Genomic DNA, 27,444 nt, shown 5'->3' on the forward strand with positions numbered 1-27,444 from the left:
TCTCAAAATAAATTAAAAAAAAAAAAGAATGTGACTTTCAGACAAAGCCAAACATTTAATCACAGCACAATGCCTCCATATTTTCCAATCCTTTTCTGCTTCCATCTTACCAGAAAATAATAATAATGATGACAATAATAATAATAATAAAATACAGTCACCTTTGTGCAGAACTGTGTGCTCATCTGTAACCAATTCTGCTGAGAAGGCAGTCTGCCCCATTCTGCTATGAAGCCAAGTCCTCATCCAGGAGGCAGATTTGAATCCCCCCCCCAATCATCAGCATACGCCTGAGAAGTTTAAGATTGAAGGAAGTCAAGCTTTGGTTCACTGTCCCAGGTCACAGGGCAGGGCTATTTCAGCCTCCCTCTCTATTCCCGAGTATCTCTGTGGGCCCTGCTAGGGGTGCTATGGCTCCTTCTCACCAGCCTTCTCACTGTTGTCACTGTGCTTGGCCTGTCGCCTCTGCTGCACGAGCTGCTTGTCCAGTTCCCGGAGCTGCTTCAGAAAGCCCCGGTTGGGTAGGACACAGCGGTTCTTGGCCACTTGTTGAATGGCGTCCACCAGGGTCATGTTCTTGTGAATCATCAGGTAGGCCAGGACCAGGGTTGCTGAACGGCTGCGGCCCATGACACAGTGAACCAGGATCTTACCTGAAATGCAGTGGGAAGAAGAGGTACCACACTATACTGGTAATCATTGCATTCTTCACCACCATGTGCTCTCGGGGGGAGGGGGGGAACACCGATTTCCCTTAAGAATATCCTTGATGAAGCAATACAAATTAATTTTTATCAAATTTCAGCCTTTGGTTACACTTCTGCTTAATATTTTGCGTGATGAAATGGTATGTACACTTAAAGCACTTTGGCTGAGTGCCAAAGTAAGATGGTTATCTCAAGAACAAGCACATAGGAGGTAGAGTTGCAAGCTGATTAGCCACTGTTTCATGAAACACTGTTTTTTACTTAAAAGAGCAAATGACAGAAAAACCATGATAATTCACACTTGGATATTTGGCAGACTTCGTCTCAGAAGTGAACAAAGTAGGGAGCCTGGCTGGCTCAGTTGGAAGAGCATGCAACTCTTGATCTCAGGGTTGTGAGTTTGAGCCCCACGTTGAGTGTACTGATTGCTCAAAAATAAAATCTTAAAAAAAAAAAAAAAGTGAGAAAAATAGGCCTTTCATGTCAAAGGAAATAACCAATGGTGTTTGTTGCCAGTGATAAAATTCAGGCTTTTGAGGAAAATAGAATTTTGGAAAACTTGTATCTATTACTGTGGGGTTGACAGTTTCCCAATACTTTTAGATTTTTCTGTTAAGATTGGTGGTGATATTAACAAATGTGTTCTTTTGATAACATACAATGAAAAGTGTCAACATTTGGAAGATCTACATAACTTAGTGAACCAATATTTTCCAAATGACCAGTGTGGGATATTACAAAGTCATGCGTGAGTAAAAAAAAATCCATCCAAAGTGCAAGACAGACCAATGGATTTTCATATAACAGAGTACGTATGAAGTTTATGTGTATGGTTTCAGATTGCAAGGCATCATAGCTAGCCTTTAAGAAACTATTACTTGTCAAGTTTTGGTGTAGTATTAAAGAAAAATATCCATAATTACCAGAAAAGTCTATTAAAATATCCTTCCCTTCTCCATCTACATGTCTGAATGAAGCTGGATTTTCTTTATATACTTCAACCAAAACAACACTACCATGGCATCAGCTAGGCCCAGCTTCACAGTGTGAAGCAGCTTCTGCACCCTTCAGGTCTGCATTTGGTAGTGCTCTTGAGCTCACACAGTAGTACATCAATGTGCGTTATCTCATTTTATCCTTAACAGAAACTTCAAGGTTTCATTATCATCATTCCTGCCTCACAGATGGGAAACAGGCTCAGAGTGGTGAAATGACATGCCAGAGGTCACCCAAAAAGCAGGTGCCATGGCTAGAAATAGTTAAAAGCAACTTGTTACTGAGGCCTTTCTGTGTGCTAGCCGCTGGCCACTGTGTTCAGGGGACAGAGAAAGTAATGAGATTAGGCTCTCCGGCTGTCCCCACCAATGCCATCCCAGTGGCTGCCCTCTCCTGTGTTTGTGGGATAGGGGCAGCTTGAGCTATGTGACTTGTGACCCCGTGATGTCTCTTCCTGAGTCTCAGGCCTGTGGCTCAGAAGGATGACCAAAAAGACACTTACGAACATCACTGAGCTTATGGAACATCAGGATATGAGAACAGCTTGTTGAAGAATACTTCTGAACAGACATGGCTCCCCCGTGTCCTTCTCACCGCCACCCCCTCACCTGTGCCAGGGGACCATGCCCAGGACCATGCCCAGGCAGAGTGAGAAATCCAAGAGGGCCTGACCATCAGGCACAGGATTCTCTCTCCCCTCTCCCAGCTAGCAAGGCCTGCACATCTTGCCCATCAGGAAGAACTCCATGATGGCCTCTCCACACACACAGGGCTGGCGCAGAAAGGTGCTTCATAAGGAACTGTTCATTTTGTCACAATTCATTTTCACGAATCTCCACAAGCTTACCAGGCAGCCCTGCAATCCCACCTGCCATGATGCTGAGCTACAAGAGTGTGACCGCACCACATTTCCCTTGGGCACATTTGCTAGAAAGGAAGGCAAGAAGCAGGGCCTGCTTCTTTTTTGCTGGGTCGGGTTTGGGGGAGGCTGGCCCTGGCTCTTGCATGGCATGGTTGTGCTCCTGGACTGGAATGTCTACCTCTGGCATTCTAATCCCCACAGACTGTTCCAGAGGCTGGCTGGCTTCTTGCCAGCTGTGCTGATAACTAAAGCGTTTCTTCCTCTCCTGGCAAAAAGGGTAATTCTTTCTGTCACGACTAAATGCTTGAAACAGACGAAAGCTGTAGTTCATTAAGTCTTTTGGGAGCCTGAAGTCTGTTAAGTGGGAGGAGGGGAGGGGAGAAAAATGGCAAAGGGAGATGGAGGGGGTTGGAAGAGAAAGGGGGAAGGGAGAGAAGGGTGTGCTCAGCTCCAGCAGAAGCTCCTGGAGCTGAATTTTGGTTTTACAAAAGTGGCGTGAATGCCCTCAGCCATGTGAGCTTGGTAGGTAGGTCTTCCTCCCTTGGTAAAGGGCCTGTCTCAGCACCCTCCAGGCACTGCTCTCTCTTTGCTTTGTGGCTCTGCTAAGCATCACCCTTTGGGGCCCAGCATCGGGTGGTGAGAAAGCTCTCAGAGGGTTCAGGAGACAAGGGCAAGGAGACCTGCACGGGGCCTGCTCCCGGAATGGCCCATACCAGAGAAACTAGGAGGCTCTCTGTTAGACACCAGCCAGAGTTAGGGCCCTAAGTGAAGGCAGCTTTGTCAGGGCACACATTTCCTAGATCAGTGGCTTTCACTTCTTTGTGTGCCCCCTGAAAACACAACACACAGTTCACAGTTTACGTGTACATAGCCCTACCTCGCCCCCAGATCGTCCAAGTACATTTTTACATAGCTTACCATACTCGATCAGCACGACAGACTGATGATGAAATTATCATCTCCATTTTACAGAAGAGATAATGTGCAAAGAAGTGAGCGGCCCTGTTTGCACAGCTGGGAAGTGACAGAACCATGCATGATTTGAGCCCAGGCTCCCTGACACCAGATTCAGAGCTCTATGTGATATCACAAGTGTGTGTGTATCAGAGAAAAGTTCCACAAGGTAATATGAACTTTTACTACGTGCAATGCATGCTGCTATATTCAATTATTTTCTAATCAATTCATTCTTTTTAAGGAAATGCTGGCTGCACTCACTAATCTCATTTTATGACACACCAATAGGTCACAATCTATGTTTGAGAAATGGTGATTTCAATTTAATAATTCCCCTTAGCCTTTACCAAAAGGTGAATTCCCACAGTCTTATAAAGAAAACCCATATCCAGAATCTCTGCCGCTCCCCAATTGCGTGTTTTCAACTGGTGACCAAAAGATAGGCCTCTGTCACTCAAATCATATATACAGGCCAAGCCTGTTAACCCACCGACCCCACCAACCCCCACCCTCAACTCAACCCCACCCCTGCCAGCTGTGCCCTCTCATAAACAGCCTCCTTCCTTGGTTTTGGGGGATACTCTTTGCCTGTCTCTTGCTCACTCACCTCCCTCAGCAGCCTGCAATGGCAGCATTCATACTTCTCCCAAAACACTTCTGGGGGTGTGGAAGCCATCAGAAGAAGGGTCCACGTTATGTTTTGAACTGCTGGGGGGCAGGCCTGTGTGTGCTGCAGTAGGGCAGGGGATCCTTAAAATACCCTGAATATCTGGTCTGGTTAAAGCTTAGAGGCACCAGAGGACCACGCTCCTGCTCAAAAGCAGACTCGCTTTGTTTATTCATACCTGCCTTAGCCATAATAGATTTTAAGATGCCTTCAGAAGCAGGCTGTGGACTGTTTAAGAAAAAGAAAGAAAGAACAAACAGAGAGTGGTGATACTAAAATCTGATCTTTAGAGCCTTACAGTATCTGCCCCGGGATTTCTTAGAAGATTTCATTAAATTAAGCCCACACTACTTCACCTCTGAGGATGCCATGGCAGGAGGAGTGTAGGCAGTCCAAATGGGGTTCCCATGGCAGTATTTTGTCAGTACTTCTTTCTCTGCTGAAGAATGACAAGTTCAGTTGTTTCAGATGTCATAACCAGCAGGAGTGCCTCACCTTTCATGATTTTTGGTGACCTCTTATACAGTTAGGTCACCGAGTGCTCAAAATAAGAGCAAAGGACTCTCCTGAGAGGTCCAAATGACAGAAGGAATTCCCGCTGGCCTCTGATCAGCTCTGTGACCCTGGGCACATCACTTGGCTTCTCCAGGCCTCTGTTTCCCCAGCTCTTGGGGCAAAACACTGGACTAGATTATTTCTGAGATTTTCCAAGAGTGACTGCAGTTGCCTGGGGAGTTCTTTCGGAAGAGATGCGTCAGGGTAGGATAGGGGTGGGAGTGGACCCCATGGGGCTCACTACAAGCCCTGGGCACAGCTCTATAGCACCACGAGAAAGGTTTTTTCAACAAGAATAAACAAGACTGGATGTGAGGGGCAGCAGTGAGAAACAGTGTACGCTTGGCTGAAACTAGCCAAGGAAGAACAGGAAAGACAAGAGAGGGGAGAGAGAGAGAGATGCCTTGCCTTTGGGCCAGACTGTCCATCAACACGTCTTACATCAAGAGTATAATAAGAAACATACGAGTGATCCTGGCTCTAAAATGCTACAGTAGTGTCCCCTAGATCTCCAGTGAACGACTAGACACACCACATGGCATGAAGGCTGAGCACATGCCATCCCCACTGGATGGAGTCTATGACAATGTCATTGCTGGGCTGAGTGTTTTTATTTTGTTACTCTGACTACTTAGCACAGGTTACAAACTGACAGTCACTGGATATCTTTTGTTTGGCCTTTGCAGTATTGTAAGAAGTTTTCAATTTGTTGCCAACACTTAAAAATTGGGCAATTTCACATTAAAATCCAGATTGGAAACTTTTCCTGAAAAATCAGATCTACCACATTTGCACTGATTCTCACAAGATGCTGGCTGAGACTGAATAGCAGCTGCCCCCTTTGGAAAATGTATGGGGCTCTCCACTTAGCTATAAGCACCCTCTACCCACACTCCTCTGCTTTCCACACAGCTAGCTTCATTTTTTTTTTTTTTTTTTTACATTCCCTGCCAGGTTCTGCAGAGTTCACATTTGATTTGAGGCCCAGACTTGAGGATATTCAATTGTGAAGGGCACTGAGAAGGGACCCCAGCCTCCCTCCTGGCAATGAGGTCATGTCCTGCTCGCTTCACCAGCCAACTATTCTAGTCCCACACTCCTGCCCACTGATTCTAATCCCTGCATGTTCTCTGATCTGGGCATATACTTTTCTCTCTTGACCCTTTCTTTGCTAGGTGCTTTTGACCATATGGTCCATTAGGACCCACACGGGCCTGACATCGCCACATCAATGCTCTGTGATCTGCCCAGGCCTAAGTATGACTTGAGAGCCCCATTCTTTCCTAATTTAGCAGGGGTGGGGGTGGGGGGTGAAAGATTCTAAAATGTTGTGCCAGGAACTGAAAACAAGCTGTCATACGAGTCTATTGTACTAGTTCAAAGTTGGAATGTCTTTTTTCCTTTTGGGATTGGAAACTTTATTATTATGATGCACACATGCTAGTGTGGTTATGTGCTTCATGGTGCACAACCTCTCTTTATCAAACACATCTGAGAACCTGCTGTGCACCAGGTTCTCTGCTAAGTGCTCTATGTGGGTTACTCCTGATCCTCATTATAACCTTTCAGGGTAAATATTTTCATCACCAGATTGAGAAACCAAGGCTTAGAGAAATCACATTGTTAGTAAGTTGTGAATTTGATCCCCGCCCTGTCTTCTCTAAAGCCTGCCAGACCCCTTCCATTAAGAGAAAGTTTGAAGATACAGTAATGGCAAAAGAGTACATTAAACAGAAACTGAAGAATTGGGTTGTTGTAGCTTTTTGTTTTTTCTTGTCAAATATGTTTTCAGTTAACTTCAAATAATCTGAGGCAAATTTTACCTCATGTTGATGAGTCAGAGTCCAGTTGCTTTTTGATACTGCTTGGAAACCCAGAATGTGCATAATACAAAAGATGGTCCATAAATAGACTCATAAAAGCACGACTTTGAAATGAAGCATCCCTTAATATAAGCACTTAGGCTCTGTAGGTTTTTCTTCTTTTCATTGTGACATTGCTTTCTGAACCAAAATAATGGCAAATCCTTGGTGCCTATGGCTACTTGTGGGGCCAGGACCACTTTGGGATGGCCATCAAGGTCTGGGACTTGGCCTGCGCCCAACCTGCAGATTGCAAATTCCTGAAGCAGGCCAGCTGGTCAGGCAGTGAGCCTCATAATCCCAGACTCTTGTGGCAAGAAAGGGTTTCAGTAGCTGGATATCCTGAATTATGTGATGGTCCTATAAAGGAGTATGACGCGTGTGTCTGAAATCAGAGCACAGAGGAGGGAGCTGAAGTCCCTCTGGCCTCTATAAAATGCCCTGAGTTACACCCTGCAGCAATAACCGCACATTGTTTTACCCCCAATGCATACCTAAGCCATGCCTTTCTCTCTAAAATAGCCTTGTAGACTTAACCTGGATTAGACCAGCTAAAACTGTATTTTGAGTGCAAGGACTAGCACTGTGATTTTAAAGAATGGATAATTGGGGCACCTGAGTGGCTCAGTCAGTTGACAACCGAGTTTTGGTTTCGGCTCAGGTCATGATCTCCCAGTTCATGGAATCTGAGCTGAAATCAAGAGTCGGACACCTAACGGACTGAGCCACCCAGGCACCTCCACATGGTTTGTGGGATTGAGCCCCTGCACTGGAGTCTATGCTGACAGCTTAGAGACTCCTCGGGATTCTCTCTCCCCCTCACTCTTTGTCCTTTCCCTGCTCTCTCTCTCTCTCTCTCTCTCTCTCTCAAAATAAATAAATAAACTTAAAAATTTTTTAAAAAAAGAATAGATAATTAACCTTGGGAAACTTGGACACCATGAGTGCAAAACTCAGATTCTCAAATATATTTTGCCATATATAAAGGCTAGATTGTCAGCTTTCTATAGGAGGCCTAACTAGACGGAGTATGTGGGAAGGAGGGGATTGGGGGAGGCTGCCAGCTTGGTTGGTTGGCAGGAAAATCTGAAGTCTCTCCATAGATTCCCAGTCAAGGCAGCTTCCTGAAGGTTTTCTGGCATTGAAGCCCCTAGCTATTAGTCAGGTTTGGGTGGAGGCACAATTAGTGTCTGGGCTGTAGTCCCAGGTTTGAGGGCATCCAGACGTCCCTGCTGCTCCAAGGATTGCTGATGAGCCTTAGGGGATTGGGATTCAGGCCAAAGGCCTTTCCTCTGAACCCTCCCGATCCCGATTCCCCACAGAGGCGATCAAGGCCCGAACCCCACCAGCCGCATGCTCAGTGTGGTTCTTGTGTTCCTGGGCCTCGGACATTCCCAGCTTAATCACACACAACCCCCGCAGAACCGGCTTCAACAGTGCGCAGATCCCGCCTCCAGCCGAGGTGAGGGGCGGGGCTTCGGCTTGGGGCGGGGCTTCGTGGGGGGTGGGGCGGGGCCTCGGGCGGGTTTGTTGGGGTTGGACCACCAAGGGTCACAGGTCTCTTACTGTGGTCGTGGCTGAGCGCTGCGTCGATGAAAGCGGCCGCCGGGTAGAAGAAGACGCTGAGGTCGAAGGTGGGCAGGTCGTCCGCCTCAACACCGTGGTATTCGATGGCCATGTCGCTGTAGTAGTCGGGCCCAGTGTCCACGTTCCAGCGGCCGTGGGCTGCATTCAGCACGTGCGTGAAGCCCGCCTTCTGCAGCCCGTAGCGGTCCAGTGCCGTAGCTCTGGGCACGAGGGGAGAGGCTGGTTGGCTAAGTGGTGTCGTAGCCTGGATCTAGGGTGAAACTCGGGGCCCGCCAATGGGTTTATGCCATCAGTTTCAAAATAAAACCTAGTCACTGCAGTGAAGGGCTTCCCTGGTCCAAAACCCTGATTACTGACCCCTTCACTGCTTGTTTCTGGATAGGCTGGTTCGAGAAGGGAGAGAGTGGAGGGTGGGGTAGGTGAGCTAATCGATCGTCCATTCATTCTTTCATCATTCACCATAAACAGAAGAGCTTAGTGCTAGACACTATGGTGGTTGCAGGAGTGCACTTGTTACCTGCCAACTCCCCTAGAAGACCGCCAGAATAATCTGTTCATCCAGCAAAGCTGAATGTAAGGGAGGGGGTCACCTTCACAGAGCCTCAGGAAACCCTTTAAAGCAGGTCACTCCTCTGAACCTTCCAGACGTTTATAGGGTTTGGTGGGCTGGGGCTGGAATGACTGATTTAAGATGGTGTTACAGTGCAAAGATTTTGAGATTGGGCAAAATTCTTGACGTTGATGTTCACAGGGTTGGTGAACACGGTGCAGAACCCTTGCTTTGATAAGTGAATCATTGCCTAGTTTGGCAAAGCATTTTTCTAAGGAGAGGTATTTGAGCTGTCTATTGTTTGAGTTGATTTCAGGAGCCAACAGTGAAGTTATTTTCTGATTTATAGCCTTATCTTTCTAGACAGGAATTTCCAGGAAGAAAGAATAAAGCCATGTTGAAGTAGGTGGCCTTGGAATATGCGGCAGAGGTAGGTTGTCAGAGGAACCAGGAGTTATTTCTGTCTAGAAGGGCCAAGGGAGGCTTTATGGGAGAGGGCTGTTTGAGTTTGTCTTACTACAAATGTTAACACGGTGATGGAGGGGAAGAGGGAAGCAAGGGCAGGGAATTAGCACTACTTACAGTGTGGAGGCTGGAGATAATGAAGCCCTTTTAGGAAATGCTTATTATTTCCTGCAGTCAGTCATTTATCACAAATAATGATTTAAAATCTGTTGTGTGCCTGTCACTGTCCTGGGTGCCGATGGTGCAACAGTGAACAGGTTAGTCAAGGTCTCTCGGGACCTCACTCTCAGACACTGCACTCCCTTCTATCTCAAACCCACTATGACCGAAGGATGAAATAGCAAAAAAGTGGGGCAACTGGGTGGCTCAGTCTGTTGAGCGTCCGACTTCGGCTCATGTCATGATCTCACGATTTGTGGGTTCAAGCCCTGCATCAGGGTCTGTGCTGCCAGCTCAGAGTCTGGAGCCTGCTTCAGATTCTGTGTCTCCCTCTCTGCCCCTCCCCTGCTCATGCCCTGTCTCTCTCTGTCTCTCAAAAATAAATAAATGTTAAAAAAAAATTTTTTTTTTAAGTTCAGATGGCAGTAAAAGCTGTGCTGATGACTGTGGTCCTGCTTTATGTAAGGTGGTCAGGCAAGGCCTTGCCAGGAGGTAGTATTTGAGCTAAGACTGAGGGATGAGAAGGAGTTAGGCAGGGGTAGAGTTGGAGGAAAAGTGTTTCATCCAGGCCTAGGGAACAGCAAGTGCCAAGAACAGAATGGAAACAAGCATGGCTGTAGTAGCAAGGGGGATAGTGGTACAAGAGGAAGTTGGAGAGATAGGCAGGGGCTGGGTCATGGTAGACCTTGTAGGCCAAGGAAAGAGTTTGCATTTTACTCTAAGTGTGGTGGAACATCACATGCTACAGAGGGTTTAAGGAAGAGGTGAACATTGTTTACTTTTTTAAAGACCAGTCTGGAGATGTGTGGAGATGGATTGGAGAGGGGGAAAAATGGAAGCAGGGAGCTCTGTTGGAGACTGTTGCAGTTGTACAGCCAGGAGAGGAAGGTGGTTGGACCAGGGTGGGATCACAGCAGGGCTTGCTGAGGGACTGGGAGAGGGGCAGGGAGGAGGAGGCTGGTATGGCCAGAGCATAGGATGTGAGAGGAGAGGAGAGGAAAGTCTGGAGGAGTGTGAGGTTGGAACACGGAAGTGCTTGGATCTGTATTTGGGGCCGGGGTGGGGGGGGGGGTTAGGGGCGGGGGTCAAGGAGAGTGGTTGAGGAGGGGTGATCCCAACTAGATTTTAACAGCACAAAGAGCAGTCTACAGCTCAGGAAAGATGACAAGGGCCTGGAACCATAATAATAAGAGGCCAGAAGTGACATTTTGCTCCAGCTGAGGACTCATCTCAAGGTCACTGGTAAAAGGTAGACAGAAGGGACCATATTGGTTACCAACAGTGATCAATACCCTGGGCCAAGAGGAGCCTTGCAGCAGGAAACATGCCACGGCCCCTTGGCCAAGGGCCCCCCATCTGTTGCTGGTTTCCTGGAGCTTTTCTTGGTCGTGAGAGGAACCATGATGGAGTCCAGTGTTTGGGAAAGAGAGATCCAAACACAGGCATTGAGCTTTTAGAAACATTTGCAAACAGCCCATTGGAATTGAGCTGTGGAATGGTGGAGAGTTCCACCAACCCCCTCAGCTAGACTTTGGTGCTGCCATCCTGACTATGGACTACATTCTGCTTTCAGTTTTTCCTCAGAAAGACCTGTTTTTCATTTTTCTTCTTGTCCCAAAGTATGTATACAACAAACGTTATGCTTTTGGGACATAGATCTGCGCTCAATTAATGCCTCCACTAATGCAGTCCATCTTGCTGAGTAGCAATCCACCTCACTTTGAGGCTGAGCTCAGTGGAAAAATTAAAATGAACTGTCCTTGACAGGAAGTTCCTACCCACCATAAAGACTGTTATCTCTGGGTTCAGCAGCTGGGTTTCAACATAATCAAATAGTAGTTTGAATAAATAGCAATTTGCACTTTGTTGCTTTTGGGGTCAAGGATCAGGGTAAATATGTGACAAGACTCGTTGCATGACACCTCCACAGTCAGACCACAGAGCTGGTTTTAGCTGTCTGAGGGAGAGAAAAGGGCTCCTGGGGAGGATCAGACCTGGTGGGTGTCTGAGGCCCACTGCAGGTTTTGGGGCATCCTATGGCTACCTGAGCCAGGAAGGGAGGCAGTGTCCTTACGCACCACTCTGGGATTTCCCCCAGTTTCCTCATTCAGAGTCCTCCTCTCCTTTCCTCCTTATTTACTCAGAGTCCAGTTGAGAGCTCAGAAGAGTATCCATGGCAAAATGAGGATCTGCAAAGAGCAAGTAGTCTTGGTATATAGTGGCTGTGATGGAGGCAGATCCCCAATTGGTCCAAATGCCTGGCTCAGCAATTATTGGGAGTAGGATGGGTCAGAGGGTTCTCCCTAGCACTGTATTGTTGTTTTCTTAAATTTTAGGGCCATCTGCTTACGTATGTTATGTGGGGAAGAGACTAAGAAATATGCTTCTGCTTTGGAGAAAAGCTCAGGAGAAAAACTGACTTACCAACTTACCTCTAGAATCTAGATGATGCAGGAGCCTTAGTTTCTGGTTTAGTTAAAAATCCTTATGTAAGCAATTTGTTTATTTAAGAAATTATGTCATAAAAATGTGTCATCTGATTACAAAAATAACACTTGCTCAGTGCAGATTATGAAAAACAGGGGCGCCTGGGTGGCTCAGTCAGTTAAGCATCCAACTTTGGCTCAGGTCATGATCTCAGTTTGTGGGTTCGAGCCCTGTGTCGGGCTCTGTTCTAACAGCGTGGAGCCTGGAGCCTGCTTCCTATTCTGTGTCCCTCTCTTTCTCTCTCTCTCTGCCCCTCCCTGCTCATGGTCTCTCTCTCTTTCTCTCTCAAAAATAAGTAAACATTAAAAATTTTTTTTAAAAATATGAAAAACATATTCCTTCCCACATGCAAAAAAATCACCTGTATTTCTACCACCTAGAGATAAAGTCTCTTTGCTTTTTGATGTAAGATTCCTCAGTTGCTTTTCTATGCATAGATTTAGATATTTTATACAGAGATTTGTTTGGGGGGTACAATACTACATGTAAGTTTCAAAACCTTTGACATGGTGATAAATTGTAAACATCTGCCTCTGTCGACATACAGCCTTCAATAGCTGCCTGCTGTTCCATTCTGTAGGGAAATCTCAATTTTACCTCACCAAGCCCCTACTTCTGGATATTTGTCTCCTCTCTCCCCCTCTTGCTCTTGCTCTCTCTCTATCTTTATCTCTTTCATGAAGAGGGAGTGGCAGGTATTATAAGAACACTATAAATGAACAACTTTGCTTTATTTCTTTGGGCACATCTCTGATTATGTCCTTAGAAGAAATTTTAAGTAGAATTTTGGGGTCAATGGGTATGAGCATTTTTAACACATGTGCTGTGTTGCTAAATTATCCTCCTTAAAGCTTGCTCATTTTGCATTCTTTGCTAATTTCACTGGCAAAAAAAAAAAAAGGAAGGAGAAGAAGAGGAAAAGATATCTCATTTTCATTCATTGTAGCAATAAGGCTGGACATTTTATCACACATTTGTTGGACTCATGCAGTTTACTTTTGAAGAACATTGCCATATCTCTGTTTCTGACCCAATTCCCTTTATCTCCTCTCACTGTGAACCTCTGGCCTGGCCCTGGATTCTTACTGCAGATTGGAGGGCCAGAGAAGTGACTCCCCTCTTGCATGGCCCAGTTTCCTCATTCGGAGTCCTCCCCTCCTTCCTCCTTATCTGGCCTGACCCAGCCTCCTTTCAGCTCCTCTGAAGTTCCTTCAGGAAGCTTGTTTCAACCCACTACCCTTGAGGAATGGCGAATAAGAGCACTCTTGGTGAAGCAGTCTCCCTGGGCAGCACTCCTGACATTCCACTTTTCCAGGTCTCTTGCTGCCCTGCTGATCCCCAGCCGAAATACCTCAGCATCCACCCCAAATCCCGTTCCGCCCCACTCCCCGGGTGTATGCTCTGGCGTAGAGGGGAGGAGGGACATGCATGTATACATCTATTCAAGCCCTCCCTCAGCTCCCTTGTGGTGGGAAACCAGCTGCTCCCACATTGTCAGGATTCTACATTGGGCACTGAAGAAAGTCCACCAGTGACTGGGCGTTCTCCATACCCTTGTGTCTGTGAGGACCCACCTATTTCCTGCACCTGACTGTGGACTCTTGTTTGCCAATAGCCTGTATCCTGTACTCTGGCACCCTGTTCATTCTGGTGCATATGACACTTTGGTGTTCGCGTGTTATTTCATGGGCATGACCCTGATGGAGACCTTCTCCTTTGGAGTCTCGACCACACCTACTGCTTACAGGTGGATTTTAAAAGCAGGCATATTTCTAGCTTTTGATCTCCATCAATTCTCCATCAATTTCATCAGTGAAAGTGAAATTCCCTGGCTTTCTAGTTTCTTGGGTGTTCTTGTTACTTGCTGACGATGAAACTGTTTGGTTTTGAGGCCCTTCAGAACACACAGGGCTGGCAGGTGCAGTTTATACACTTACACTGCTGCACGAGCTAAAACAACTGAACCTCTGGGACCTTCAGCTTTCTTTCTTTGTCAAACTGAACCAATTACACTGGCAGTACTTTTCCTTACAGGATTCTTGTAAATTGAATGATGCCATACTCGAGTTTCTTTGAAAGGTTAAAAGATAAATTTAAGAGAAGAAAGCAGTAGAAAGATATACAGCAAAATGTTATCAGTGGCTATCTCTGGGTAAAGGGATTATAGAGAATTTTAATTTTCTTCTTTTTGTCTGTGTTTTGTAAATATCCGTGATGAGTAGGTCATATATTCACTTAACATGCAAGTGTTTACCATGATTTTTATTGATGTTTTCTTAGTTCTTGGGAGACACTGGCTATTCAAAGATATAAGGTGACGTGACCCCAGCATTTTTAATTCTTGTTAGATATCCCTTCATCATCTGCCCCAAGAAGGGAGGCTAAGAGGGGAAAGAGAATACTCGGAGGCTTGGATTTGAGAAGTGATATTGTATTAATAATTACACTAGGCATTTTGCTAACCATGAAAGGAAGTGGTTGATGTTGCTTGAGGCCTGCACTGAGAAGCCCACTGGAAAAGCCCAGCCAGGTCTCCCCATTCACTTTGCCCATGACTGGTGCCCAGTTGTATCTAAGTCACCTTTGGTACTTGGAGGTTCAGAATCCAGGCTTTCCAACTCTTTCCACTAGCATTCAGCACGTTAAATTGGCAACCGTGGCTGTGTTTTCACTGCATCCTAAACCACGGTCACCCTGGAGAAGCAGGTCAAGTTTGAGTTCTGCTTGGTGCCTGAAGGCTGAGTTAATTCCTTCTTTTTGTGGGGAAGGGTTGCAGCTGTCCAGGTGTCCGGGAAGCCCTCTCATAGGCTAGGGCCAGCTAAGCTGACTGACTTGCTTTCTCCTCAGTTTCCAGCCTCCTCAACTACAGGCCAGGCCTGGAGATGCCTCTGCTTTCAAGGCTGTTGGTCTGGTTGGGAGGAGAAAGGCAGAAAGGGCAAGATAGCAAGACCACTTGAAAGTGAGCTCAGGCTGAGTAGGGCTGACCACAGGGAGGAATCAGGCTTTAAGGGGAAGGGAAGCTGTCTGTTGATGACCTCGAAAGCCAGACCTTGGAGGCAACTATAGTTTTAATAAAAATGGAGAGCTGCTCAGCACCCCCACCATTCAAGCGGCAGAGCAAGTTAGCGCCGTGGCGTTGGCTCACAGGATGCTGACATCAGGAGGGAGAAGAGAGATTTCTCAATTTTCCTGTTCCAGCCAAGCCTATGGGAGGCTGTCCTGCCTGGGAATTTGCAATCACTTTGACAGTAACCAGGATATTTCCCCTCCTGCTGACTACAAGGGAAAAAAAGAAAAATGAAAAAAGATTTCTCTAAGCAAATGAAAAATGTGAATGAGATTAAAGAGAGAATATTTAAATTACAGAAACTCAGTGCTTTCAAGCATACTCAAGCACTTTTGAAGCACCCATTTAGGGACTGCTGATTGATAAGAGGCGATGAATTATTCTTATCTCATCATTGACGCAAGTCCCTGGCTCTCTGGAGGGCAACACTTGGTTAACCTAATTTGAATCTAATTTGAATGACTTAAAAGTAATAAAACAAGTATGTGCTTGAACCTAATGAAGCCTAATTTACTTAATAGCACATTTCTTAAGGAATTTTATTTTAGAGCTGGAAGAGACCTTTGAAATCATCCTTGTATTTTACAAATAAAGAAACTGAATCCCAGAACAGTAAAATGTTTTGCCAAAGGCCACACATAATGACCACCAGCACAGGGGCTTGAACTCTGTGCCCTGAATCCCATTTGAGGCCTTTTGCCCTACTCCATCCATGCTGACCCTACAATTCCCACTTGTAGCAGATTCAGACCCCCTACCGAGCTGTGGGAAATGGGTGGGAAGAGGGTGGCTGTGCCTGGAGCCAGGATGACATTCTGGTGAAAATCTCTGATCATCGGCCCGTTTTCTTGTCCCAGTGCCTCCACTGATCCAGCACACTCAACACCACCCAGATCCTCACAGGGCTGCAGTGGTGGTGTCAACTCTGCCCTCCCCAGGCTGGTAAGCAATAGGGACTTGGAGTCATCAGGCACTCCACGTGGTGAATCCTCTCGGGATAATCTTGGATTGAGGAAATGCTGTAGAAGTTCTGAAATCCACAGGCCCATTGGGTTTTGGTGTGGCACTGCCTCCTTAGGCCTCAGGCCACCTGGGTTCCTGGAATACCAGGACAGTATCTGTGGGGGCAATTGAGGCACGAGCCTGAAAAAGCCCATTAGGAGGTAACTTCCTTGCAGCCTGAACTTGAGTTCATGATAGCATCTCATGGGAGAAATTTGACCAGGAGTGTTTCCTGTCTCAACGCTGCCCTTAACACAGAAGGACCTTAATGGCAAAGCACAATGACAGTTCTTTATCTTTTACACTGTGAGCTGAGTTTCCAGAACCTGCCTGATCTGTAATAGTTCACACTTATTGGGTGTGCCACACACGGTGCTAAGTGGCATATGTATTAACTCATTGAATCCACATCTTATAGGTAAAGAAATTGAATCTCAGAAAGCATGAGGGACTTGCCCAAGGCCACATGGGGACCAGTGTTTGACTAGGCACCGTGGCTTCGGAGCAGATGCTCAGCCCTTCTGCCTCTCTCCATGAAGAAGCCCTTGAGGGGAGAGGAGGGAGAAAAAGTGACCTGCTTCTTTGGGCTAAGTCTGGTCCCCAGAGGGTCCCAGGCATCACCAGCTACCCCAGAACATCCATCCTCACTCCTGGATCCTAACCACCCTCACTTACAGAGCCTTGATACTTACGTTTCAAAAATTGTAGGTGCTTTTAAGGAAAGGAAGAAAAAATCAAGCTAAATGCAACTTTCAAATTAAAACTGAGACTTTGTGCATGAGGAGCCAGCCGTGAGCTTTTTGCTGCTTTGGGCAACACCTACAGAGAGACCAAGAAACAAAGGCAACCTTGCCTGCTCTCAGCAGGGTTTTAACCTCCATGTGGCCGCATTGGCAGTGGAATTAATTGCTCTCTCAATAAGCATTTGTGAGTCTCATTAGCCTTGTAAGCTGGTGTCTAGGAGGGACCCTGAGCAGAGATGAGGACAAGCACCATGAAGCATCATGCCATGCTGACTTGTGCCCCCCGCCCCCACTGTGCACGCAGGTCACACACACTGACCGTGGAGCCTGCCTAGACTGTATATGTGTGTGTTTGTTTTGGGGCTCTACCAGGCAGAGCTAGAATGAATCGAAAGGGCGGTAACATTTTCTTGGTTGAAAGAACAAGGTTGCGGTCAGATGTCAAGGAGGCAAGCATATCTTACTGCATCACACCCTGTTGTCTGGCACTCTGTTAACTAGAACTTGACTGTTCTGCTCAGACACTCAGTGGCTTCCTGAAGAGAGTCGCTCAGTGGGCATTCAGTCTTCCACAAGCTGGCCCTGACCTACCTTCCCGTGTTTCTTTCTCACGAGGTAACAATAATGATAACATTTGTATTTGTCTTACAAAACGTTCTCATATTCCATATTTCTTTGAATCTTCGTACTGATCATTTTTGGAGATGAGGGCATAGGCCCAGAAAGGTAAAAGGACCTGCCCAAAGCCACTACACCTGCAGTAGATTGTGGCTGTGGTCGATTATGCATTACCACTTGGAATATTTGACAGGTTACACTTTCCTGTTCAATTAACATGAGGGTTTGGCTTGAACTTGCTTTAGCCACTAAAACGTGGGCAGAAGTGGCATGTGTCACTTCTGAGTCAGCTCGTGACTTTCCATGGCCCTTCTCTCCAAGAAACTGGCAATATCCTAGATAGGGGCTGCTCTGTCAGCCTGGGTCCTGAGGCCTAGAGTGACGTGGATGTGGAGCAGTAAGAATTGGCCCCCCATGGACGTGGCATGTGCATGAGAAATAACCCTCTGCTGTGGTAAGCCACCAAGACGTTGGGGTCATCTGTTACTGCACCACAGCTAAGTCTGAGCTGACCACATGGCGGTCAAACATAGCTCAGTTCTAGACACCCTGAAAGTGTACATCTACCACATCTATCCCTGGTATTCTAGACACACCATCCTGCTTATTCTCACCTCCGTGCATTTCTTCATCTTGCTCCCTCTGCCCAGAACTCTGTTGAAATCCTACCCATCTTCCAGAGTCATGCTTGGAATTCACCTCTTCTGTGACACTCTCAGAATCATAATAGTACCAAACACTTAGTGGCATTTACTTACTATGTGCCAAACACTTTGTTTTAATTCATTTCATATTCACCCCACAGAATGAGCCCTGTCTCTGTTGCCACATAAAGTGAAGAGAGGTAAAATAAGTTGTCCAAGATCACATAAGTGGTGGCTGGCAGAGCCAAGACTCGAACCCCACACTCCTTCTATTCCACTACCCCTTCTCCTTCTGTTCCCTGTTACATTTCTACACATCTTTTCTCCGTAGCTATAAAACAGCTTCTTTATCTGATTGACCACATTTCTTTTCTTTTTTTTTTTAATGTTTTATTTATATTTGAGAGAGAGAGAGAGAGAGAGAGAGAGAGACAGAGTTCGAGCAGGGGAGGGGCAGAGAGGGAGGGAGACAGAATTCGAAGCAGGCTCCAGGCTCCCGAGCTGTCAGCACAGAGCCTGACGTGGGACTTGAACCCGTGAACTGTGAGATCATGACCTGAGCCAGTCAGACGCTTAACTGACTGAGCCACCCAGGCACCCCTTTTCTTTTCTTTTTTTAAAGGTTTTAAGTAATCTATCACCTCTCGGCCTTTTGGCAAACATCAAGCGACGATTTTAAATAATCTCTACACCCACATGTGGGGCTTGAACTCAGAACCCCGAGATCAAGAGTCACATGCCCCACCATCTGAGCAAGCCAGGTGCCCCTTGACCACATTTTCTTGATCTGAGTTTAGGTATAAGTTATACCACTTACTGGTGGTATGACCCTGGGCTGGTCACTTAATTTCTCTGAGCCTCAGTTTCCTCTTTGTATTCCCCACAGCTCCTAGCAAGGTTCCCAGTAGATACTAACTGAGCAAATGGATAAACTGTCTGAGCCCTGGTTTGCCCATTTGTAAAATAAGAGTAATAATGGTACTTCCTTGGTTGTTGAGTTTAAATGATGCCTAGCAACAGGGCACAACACACAGTAAGATATATACAACACAACAAGCTATTGTTATTAATTATTATAAGCTGTAGGAAATGTAAATATAGTGTATAAAATACAGAGAAAAAACTTACTTCTCACTATGCAGATTGAGGAAAGCTAGCTTTATGGCAGAAGTGACTTGAGTGGTTTTTGCAGAATGTATAGAATCTGGACACAGAAAGGAGGTGGGGGGCAGGGCATTTTAGGCAAAGAGAACAGCATAGATAAAGAGCCAGAGACAGTGTAGATCTTAAAATCTTAATCTCTCTTCCCTCAGGTATACCACGATTAGGGTCATATCTAAGGAAATCATCCTAAATATGGAAAGATTTTATGCATAAAGATGTCCATTGCAGCATTATTTATAAAAGTGAGAACATAGAAATAGTGATATGTCCAACAATAGGGAAGTGGTTAAATAAATGACCTTACATCTACCTGATATATTATTATCTGATAGATAATAGTATATTATAATTAAAAGTATGAGAAATATGTCATAAGGGAAAAGTTTATGAATGATGCTATGTGGGGAAAAAAGATAAAATGAATAATCAATACGATTACAACTACATAAAAATAAGTTTTAAAACCAAAATAATACACAGAAATTCCTGGTGGAAATCCTGTCCCTTGATTTCTTATCCTTAAGAGTAAGGAGTAGCTTCAGAGTAATGGGGTTTGGTGATTGCTCTGAGAGATTTAAGTTTTCTTCCTTACATTAATCACTACTTTATTATTAGAGCTAACTTTTATTGAGTGCTCACTACGTACTAGGCACTGCACGGATACTTTACATAATTATCTCACTTAATCCATACAACCCAATGAGGAAGATTCTCTTGTTAACCTACTACAAATAGAGAAATTAAGACATATATTTATACAATAAACATATATTACTTTTATAATAGGAAAACCATATATTTACTGAATTTAATATTTTATAATTAAAAGATAAGAGATTCAGATCCCCCCCCATTTTGCTACTTCAATGATAAAATACACATTGTTGTGCATATTTCCTTACGTATTGATACTATTATTTCTATAAATCACATTTCTTAAAGTGATATTTGGGGTCAAAATGTATGTGTACCTTTTTAAATTTTGAACTAATTTTGGAGTTAATCTTAGGGAAGTTGCAAAACCAGTACAGAGATTGGCAATAAAAAAGAATAAAATACTCGTCCATGCTACAACTTGGATGAACCTTGAAAACATTATGCTAAGTGAAAGAAGCCAGACACAAAAGTCATATATTATGATTCCATTTATATAGGAAATGCCCAGAATAGGTAAATCTATAGAAATAGAAAGCAGATGGGTGGTTGCCTAAGACTGTGAAAAGATGGAGAATGGACAGTTTTCAGGTGGTTTCCTTTGGAGGAGATGAAAATGCTTTGAAATGAGTGGTGCTGGTTGTACAACTTTTTAACTATAATAAAAAAAAATCACTGAACTCTGCACTTTAAAAGGGTGATTTTATGGAATGTGAGCTATATCTGAATTAAGCTGTTATTTAAAAAAAAGAAAACAGGGGTGCCTGGCTGGCTCAGTTGATTAAGCGTCCAACTTTGGCTCAGGTCATTATCTCATGGCTTTGTTGGTTCGAGCCCCGCATCAGGTTCTATGCTGACAGTGTGGAGTCTGCTTAGGATTCTCTGTCTCCTTCTGTCTGTGACCCTCCCCTACTCCCTCTCTCTCTCTATCTCTCTCAAGAATAAACTTCTAAAAAATTAAAAAAAAAACAGTACAGAGAGTCCCATAAACCCCTCACTGATGTTCCCCTAATGTTCACAACTGGGAAACGATTGGATAAATCAGAGTACAGCTCTCCTATGAGATAGTAAAAGTACCCATAGCATGATTCCTTTTTTTCTCCTAAAAATTATTTAAAAGAAGCAAAAACCCTTTATATGTGTGTGTGTGTTACCTTACATTTGCAGCAGCACACATAAAGTAGTGGGAGTATGAAAGTGAGCTTAATACTGGTTACTTGGTGGCAGAATTAAGGCGGACAGAGGGAGATTAGCAGTTTGTTTTTATAACCCTCTATTTAGTTTAATTTAGTATAAAAAGACATGTAATTTTTCTAACTTTTTCAATTTAGAAATATTAAGGAGGGGCACCTGGGTGGCTCAGTGGGTTAAGCATCTGACTTCAACTCAGGTCATGACCTCGTGGTTCGTGAGCTCAAGGCCTACCTGGGCTGTCTGCTGTCAGCATGGAGCCAGCTTTGGATCCTCTGTCTCCCTCTCGCTGCCCCTCCCCCGCTCGTGCATGCAATCTCTCTCTCTTAAAAATAAACAAACATTGAAAACACTTTTAAATATTAAGGGGAAAAAAAGGCAAGGGATGCTGCCCCTGGATTTCCCATGACTAGGCAGTCATCTCCAGGTTTTATGCAGCATGGTGTTTATTAACATCACACACGCAGGGGTCCTACACCATCAGCTCCTGGGAGGGATGGAACCTGAGCAGGAATCCTGGGGAATAGATGGAGGAGTAGGAGTACTGGTTAAGATAAAAGCTTCTGGGTTAGGCAGAACTGCGTTTGAATCCCAGATTCTGCCACCTACTGAGCTGTGGACCTTGGACCAGTTGCTTAACTGCCCTGTCCCTTGATTTCTTATCCTTAAAATGGGAGTAATTGGATGACTTTCATTGGGCTATAATGAAAACAAAATGAGCTCATTCATGCAAGATGCTTAACACTGTGACTAGAACATGGTATTCAGTAAGTGAAAGGAATTATTATTATTAATATTATTTATAGTAGACATTTTCCAGTTGTTGGAGGAATGGGAAATGGTGGCTATAAAAATCTAGAGGAGGGGACAGTGACCTCAACTTTGCTAGACCTAACATGTTCCCAACACATAAGTTGATGTGCTCCTGTGTCATCAATCTGAGAACTGACTTTGTTCTTGCCACTCTTATACCCAGCTAAAACAAAAGGCTCTGGTTCCCAGCCTCCCTTGCAGCTAGAGGCAGGGGAGGTCTCGGGAGACACTTTCTTCTGGAAAGATGCACTTACTTTCTCTTTATGTTTCTGTGGCCTGGATCCCACAGATGGTGACTGGAGCTCTATCAGCACTATTGGCTCATGCAACAACTTTGAGGAGGGAAACCATACCCTTGGGATGGTGGAGCAGAGCACAGGAGCCTGAGATGCTGATGACCCTGGAGTCACCACGCCAGCCCCAGCTTACCTTCCTCTGCACCTCTTTTATATAAAAGAGAAATAAACCTCTATGTTGCATAAGCCCTTTCTCTGGGTTTTCTATAATGTGAAGATAAACCCAGCCCTAATTGAGTTCTCACAATACAACTAACCCAAAAAGCAAAAGCTCATGTCTAGGAGGGAGTGAGGGGTGTGAGCTGGGGAGGGGCTGGCTGCCTTCTCCTGGGTGAGGCCAGAGGTGAGGCTTGGCCTAGACACTTACTCATCGCCGATGTAGAGCTGGGGCCAGACCTCGTTGACATGGGTGTACTGGGGACTGCCCTTCCAGAAGAGACGCTCCAGCTCAAAGGCTCCGGGGGTACAGTAGTCCTCTGCTTCTACCTCCCCCTCCACCTTCGGCAGCAGCCTCTTGGCAGATGGGTAGGCATTTTTGAGACTTGTCTTTGGTTCTCTGGATGTCATTTTGAAGCCAAGGGATTTTCTTTTGTTTCTGCAATTGGTCATGAGAGAGGGTCAGGATTTGAGTTAGCAGGAGGCAGAGGTAGGGAAAGGCCTTTACAAAAAGAGGTGGGAATAAACTGATCTTAAGATTCAACAGGCATTTCCCCTGCCTGCTGTGCTTCTGCTTCCTTTTCTCAGGCCACAGAAGTAACCAAGGAGGGCCATGATGGCAGTTAAACACTTCAGCAACATTCCATTCTCCTTCAGTGCAGTAGTGCTGGGGGCCCTCTGACATGGGCCGAGGAGGATTTGCAGCAGAGTCAAGACAGGCTTCAAGCCTCAGAAATCCCTGTGGGCAGCCAGTCCCTTGCCTCCTTTCTTTTAGCTTTTACCCCTTCTTTGGTCCTAGTTTTTCTTTTATCTGACTAAAATCTGCTGGTTCTGACCATTTTGAATCCTAATAGGAAGGGCCAGAAGATTCCTACCATTCCAGGCCTGGGATACTCAACACCTGCAGGGAGCCATTAGCCACGGGACAGGGCACACCTGTAAATCCAGAGCCCATTTGAGCCAAGCAGCCATGCACATTCTGGAATCTCCAGGAGCCCTTGGGTAGAAGGAGGCTTGGCTGCATGAGAGTTCCTCAATGCATTAGGACAGTTGAAGGCAATGTTGTTGGCTGCTCTCACACTAGGGGCTGGCAGTTGTGCTAACTTACCAGGGGTCAGAAGAGATGTTCCAAGCTGTAAAACTGTGTTTGCAGATTGAAATGCATATTTGGAGACCTTGTCAGGCTCTGCAAATGGAATGTGGGAGAAGAGTTTCCACTGTCCCCAAAGAAAGGAATTTGCTGTGGAATTGGGCAGTGTTTGTTCCCTGAGCTGAGTGACTGATGCATCTACACACAGACAGCCTGAGGGGAGGTTATGCTCTGAGACTAGAGGCAAGGAGAAAAAAGGCAGAGTGACTGAGAAATGTGCAGGTGAGTGATGGGGAGGGAATGTTATTCATTTAACAAATACTTAGCTGGCACTTACTTTGCACCAGGCACTGTTCCAGTGCTTTACAATTACTAACTCATTTAATCTTCTTAACAACCCTATGAGGTAGGCATTATTGTTATCTCTATTTTACAGATGAGGAACATTGTAAATTGAGGCTGTTTATAACACATGGTCTTAGTCTTCTGAGAAGCAAATAACTGCTGAGAGGGTGGGGTGAGGGTAGGGATGCATTGTGAGGGGGGCACACTAGGGATTTGAAGAACGTAAAAAAAAGTTTGCTAGCTTCAAAGACCGCTAGGATCATGCCAGGGACTGAGAACACAACACAGAGAGGCTCCCGCTTGTCAAAAACGGGACAATTTGAGCATGATTAATAAAAATAACTGCAATGGGTTAAAACAAATCAGACATTTAAATTGTAATGACACTTAAAACAATTACTCACTGTTGGAAGATGTAAGGGACTAGCTCATTATTTTGAAGACAGACAAGTAAAGGGAAAGAATCTAGCATTTACTGTTCCTTTCTGATACAAACTGTACTACTGGGTAGATGAGGAAGATTTGCTCTTTTATATAAGTATCCCAAATAATAAAGATGGAAGAAAGCCCCTTTTTATAACACTTGATGAACTAATGGATATAGGCATTCAACTCTGACCGCTACAGAAGAGACAATCAGACATTATGGGTCTTCTGTTGGGAGGACATGCCATCACCAGAAGAGTCTTCTCTTCTGGAAAGAAAAACCTGTCTTAGCAGAGTCCTCAGAGTCTGAACCTAACAATTAATTTGCAGGAGATTCAAAGAACAGCTAAATTATACCATAGGTTTTTACCTTTTATTTTTTATTTTTTTAATTAATTTATTTTTTGGTTTTGTTAAGGTAACTTTTTTCATTTCTAAATTTTTTAAAATTATTTTTTAATTGTGTACACACTGTGTACAGCGTGCTAGGTTTTTACCTTTTAGAAATACGTATTGAAACATTCACAGATGAAATGATATGATATCTGGGATCTGCTTCAAAAATAATATACTTGGGGGGTGCCTGGGTGACTCAGTCGGTTAAGCATCCAACTTAGGCTCAAGTCATGATCTTGCGATTCATGAGTTTGAGCCCTGCATTGGGCTCAGTGCTGCCAGCTCAGAGCCTGGAGCCTACTTCCGATTCTGTGTCTCCCTCTCTCTCTGCCCCTCTCCCATTCGTGGTCTGTCTCTCTCAAAAATAAGTAAAAAACATTAAAAAATGATAATAATATACCTGGAAAATTCTAACAATATATTGTGTATGGGGTGGGGGGTAAAATGGAGGTATGTATGATAGGCAGGATTGGCCATGGATGGTGGTGGTTGGGGTTGGATGATGGTTGCAAGGTAGAGTTACTGTTTTTCTCTTTGTGTGTCTTTGCAATTTTTCATTAAAAAATGTTAAGAAGAGGGGCACCTGGGTGCCTCAGTCAGTTGAGTGTCTGACTTTGGCTCAGGTCATGATCTCGTGGTTTGTGAGTTGGAGCCCTACATCGGTCTCTGTGCTGACAGCTCAGAGCCTGGAGCCTGCTCTGGATTCTGTGTCTCCCTCTGTCTCTTATCCCTCCCCTGCTCACACTCTGTCTCTCTCTCTCTCTCTCTCAAAAATAAATAAACATTAAAAGAATGGTTTTTTAAATGTTAGGAAGAAAAGGAGAGGGCTGAAACTGCTCTGGGGAACTGGATTCTCCCAAGTTTACAGCAGATGAATTAAAGGATCACTAGCCAGCAGTGTGTCTTTGGGGATCCTGGGAAGCCAGGATCCGTGACTTTCTCCTGCAGTGTCCTGAGTTGGGGGTTGGGGCAACAGAGGTGGTCCTTCTGTGGATCCTCTCAAAGTGTGATCTAAAGACCACCTCTGTCTGAATAATCTGGCACTTGCTAGAAATACAGATTCCTGGGTGGCACCCTTGACCAGAGCCAAGGACATAGGAGTCTGTAGTTTTTTTTTTCAAAAATTTTTTACATTCATTTATTTTTGAGAGGCAGAGAGACAGAGCACAAGTGGGAAGGGGCAGAGAGAGAAGGAGACAGAATCCAAAGCAGCCTCCAGGCCCTGAGCCGTCAGCATAGAGCCTGACGCAGGGCTCGAACTCACAACCCATGAGATCATGACCTGAGCCAAAGTCGGACGCTTAACCAACTGAGCCATCCAGGTGCCCCTAGGAGTCTGTATTTTAACAAGCTCCCAAGTAAGTCTGATGCTCATTGAGGACTGATAATGATTGCCCAAGCATGTGGCTAGAGAGTCAAGGAGCTGGTGAGTCAAGAGAAGGATAGCAAGGGTGTTCAAAATATGTTCTATCTTCTCATTGAAGTAGAGGCCATATCTTTAGCCCAGAATAAGGTGCAGGGCTGGGAGGAGGGAAGAGCTGGATGACCTTACCTGGAGATTCCCTGCCCTGGGTTGATTTCTCTAGGTCCAGTGTCTGACATGTAGTGAATGAATGGAGGGAGTGAATGAATGACTGAAGGGTGGATGAGTGAGGGATTGCGAGGCCTGTGCTAGGGACTCAGCCAGAGCTGATGAGGCAGGACTGAGCCTTTTAGCCAATGGAGGAGGGACAAAGGTGAGCAAAGTGCACAATGCAGGACGGGTAGTCTCCTGTGGTTGCTTAGGCCCAAACTCTGCTCTAGGGCCTGACTGCTGGTGTTTCCAGTCACAAAGGGAGGAGTTGTTTTCAGGGATGGCCAGAAACTTCTGCTGCAGGAAACAGCCCACAAAACCCTGTCTGCCACTAAGGAGGCCTCAGAAGAGGTGATTTTAGGGTGATGCTGGAGTAAACTGCGTTCTGAAACCTCTGCCTGCCTCCTTTGATCACTGAAGCTGACCTCACCCTTGCTGAGGCTGTTGCTCCTTCATTACACTGTGGAAGGAGCCATCCCCAACCCCATCTCCGTGCTGAAAGCCTCGGCTGGATTTCCAGACAGAAGAGGAAGTGGTGCGGTCTACCCAGAGCAGCTTGGCACGCAGAGGGAGCTCTGGGATCCATTATCCTCCAGTGTGCAGATTTGATGGGGGAAGAGAACAAAGCGCAGAACAGTCCAGAAACCACAGACCTGTAATCTTTCCAAATCCTGAAGGCGGCTTGTGTGCATCCCTCTCTGCATGGCTCCCAAATTTCTGAATCTCAGAGAAGCCGAGAGCGTCTGTTTCCCAGACCACAGCCAAAATGGAAGGGGAAGACAAATCTGTTCTGTTTGGTTTCCATAGATTCGACCCAGAGATTAACTGCCAAGGTCTTGATGACACACACAATATCAATCAAGGGCTAAATGTCATAATGAGAACTGGGCAGGTTGTCAAGGGAGGCCTCCAGGTTTCTGTTACAGCTTCATATTTAAAGGTTCGGTCCCAGGAAACCAAATGCCAACTTGAAGGCTACTCGGCGTATGTATGGCATCAGCCTGTCTCCTCCTCAAAGGATAGCAGACTCAGGCTCCTTCCTGGAGGGGCCAGGAAGGTAACATAGAGGGGAGGTAGGGTGCATGTTAAAGAATAAAACAAACAAAAAAACCCTAACAGTTGGCCTCAGGTAGGAGACAACAGGGAGTGGTAGGGACTGTGGTAGTATAGAAAACAAATGCTCCCCTGAAGGGTGCGGCTGCTTGCCCTTCCCTGTGGGAATGTAAGCCAGATTGTCTGATATTTTTATAAGAAGTCAGAAAGCCAGAATTTTGTGAGAAATCCGCTGGTTTTTAAATGTAGGCAGCTGAAGGAGATGCTGTCCTTGCCCTGTTCCATTCCTCAGCTCAGATTGCTGGGGTAGAAGTGGGCAGTTCCCTCCTACACAAAAGGCATCCTCCCTCAAGCCCCTG

General features: G+C 45.4%; 1 protein-coding gene and 1 long non-coding RNA gene across 4 annotated transcripts in view; one reads left to right on the plus strand and one right to left on the minus strand.

Moving 5' to 3' along the window:
* Window positions 1-31: 31 nt before the first annotated feature.
* DUSP29 (dual specificity phosphatase 29) overlaps window positions 32-27,444 on the minus strand; it is a 35,489-nt gene continuing 8,076 nt past the window's right edge. The window contains exons 1-4 of one of the 3 annotated variants that reach the window (XM_027062328.2): window positions 26,686-27,088; window positions 22,414-22,641; window positions 8,173-8,393; window positions 32-653 (exon numbers count right to left, since the gene is read on the minus strand). In XM_027062328.2, coding sequence (XP_026918129.1) covers window positions 409-653; window positions 8,173-8,393; window positions 22,414-22,613 — 666 coding nt within the window. In that variant the 5' untranslated portion in view covers window positions 22,614-22,641; window positions 26,686-27,088 and the 3' untranslated portion in view covers window positions 32-408. Of the gene's footprint in view, window positions 654-8,172; window positions 8,394-22,413; window positions 22,642-23,310; window positions 23,334-26,685; window positions 27,089-27,444 lie in introns of those variants that run through there. The other 2 variants (XM_053207901.1, XM_027062326.2) reach the window with 2 other exon arrangements.
* Window positions 287-23,791, plus strand: LOC128312726 (uncharacterized). Its single transcript, XR_008292410.1, has 4 exons — window positions 287-692; window positions 3,538-3,688; window positions 7,929-8,068; window positions 9,107-23,791. It is a non-coding gene; the product is annotated as an uncharacterized LOC128312726 (long non-coding RNA).

Source organism: Acinonyx jubatus, chromosome D2, assembly GCF_027475565.1.
Source record: "Acinonyx jubatus isolate Ajub_Pintada_27869175 chromosome D2, VMU_Ajub_asm_v1.0, whole genome shotgun sequence".
Lineage (NCBI taxonomy): Eukaryota > Metazoa > Chordata > Mammalia > Carnivora > Felidae > Acinonyx > Acinonyx jubatus.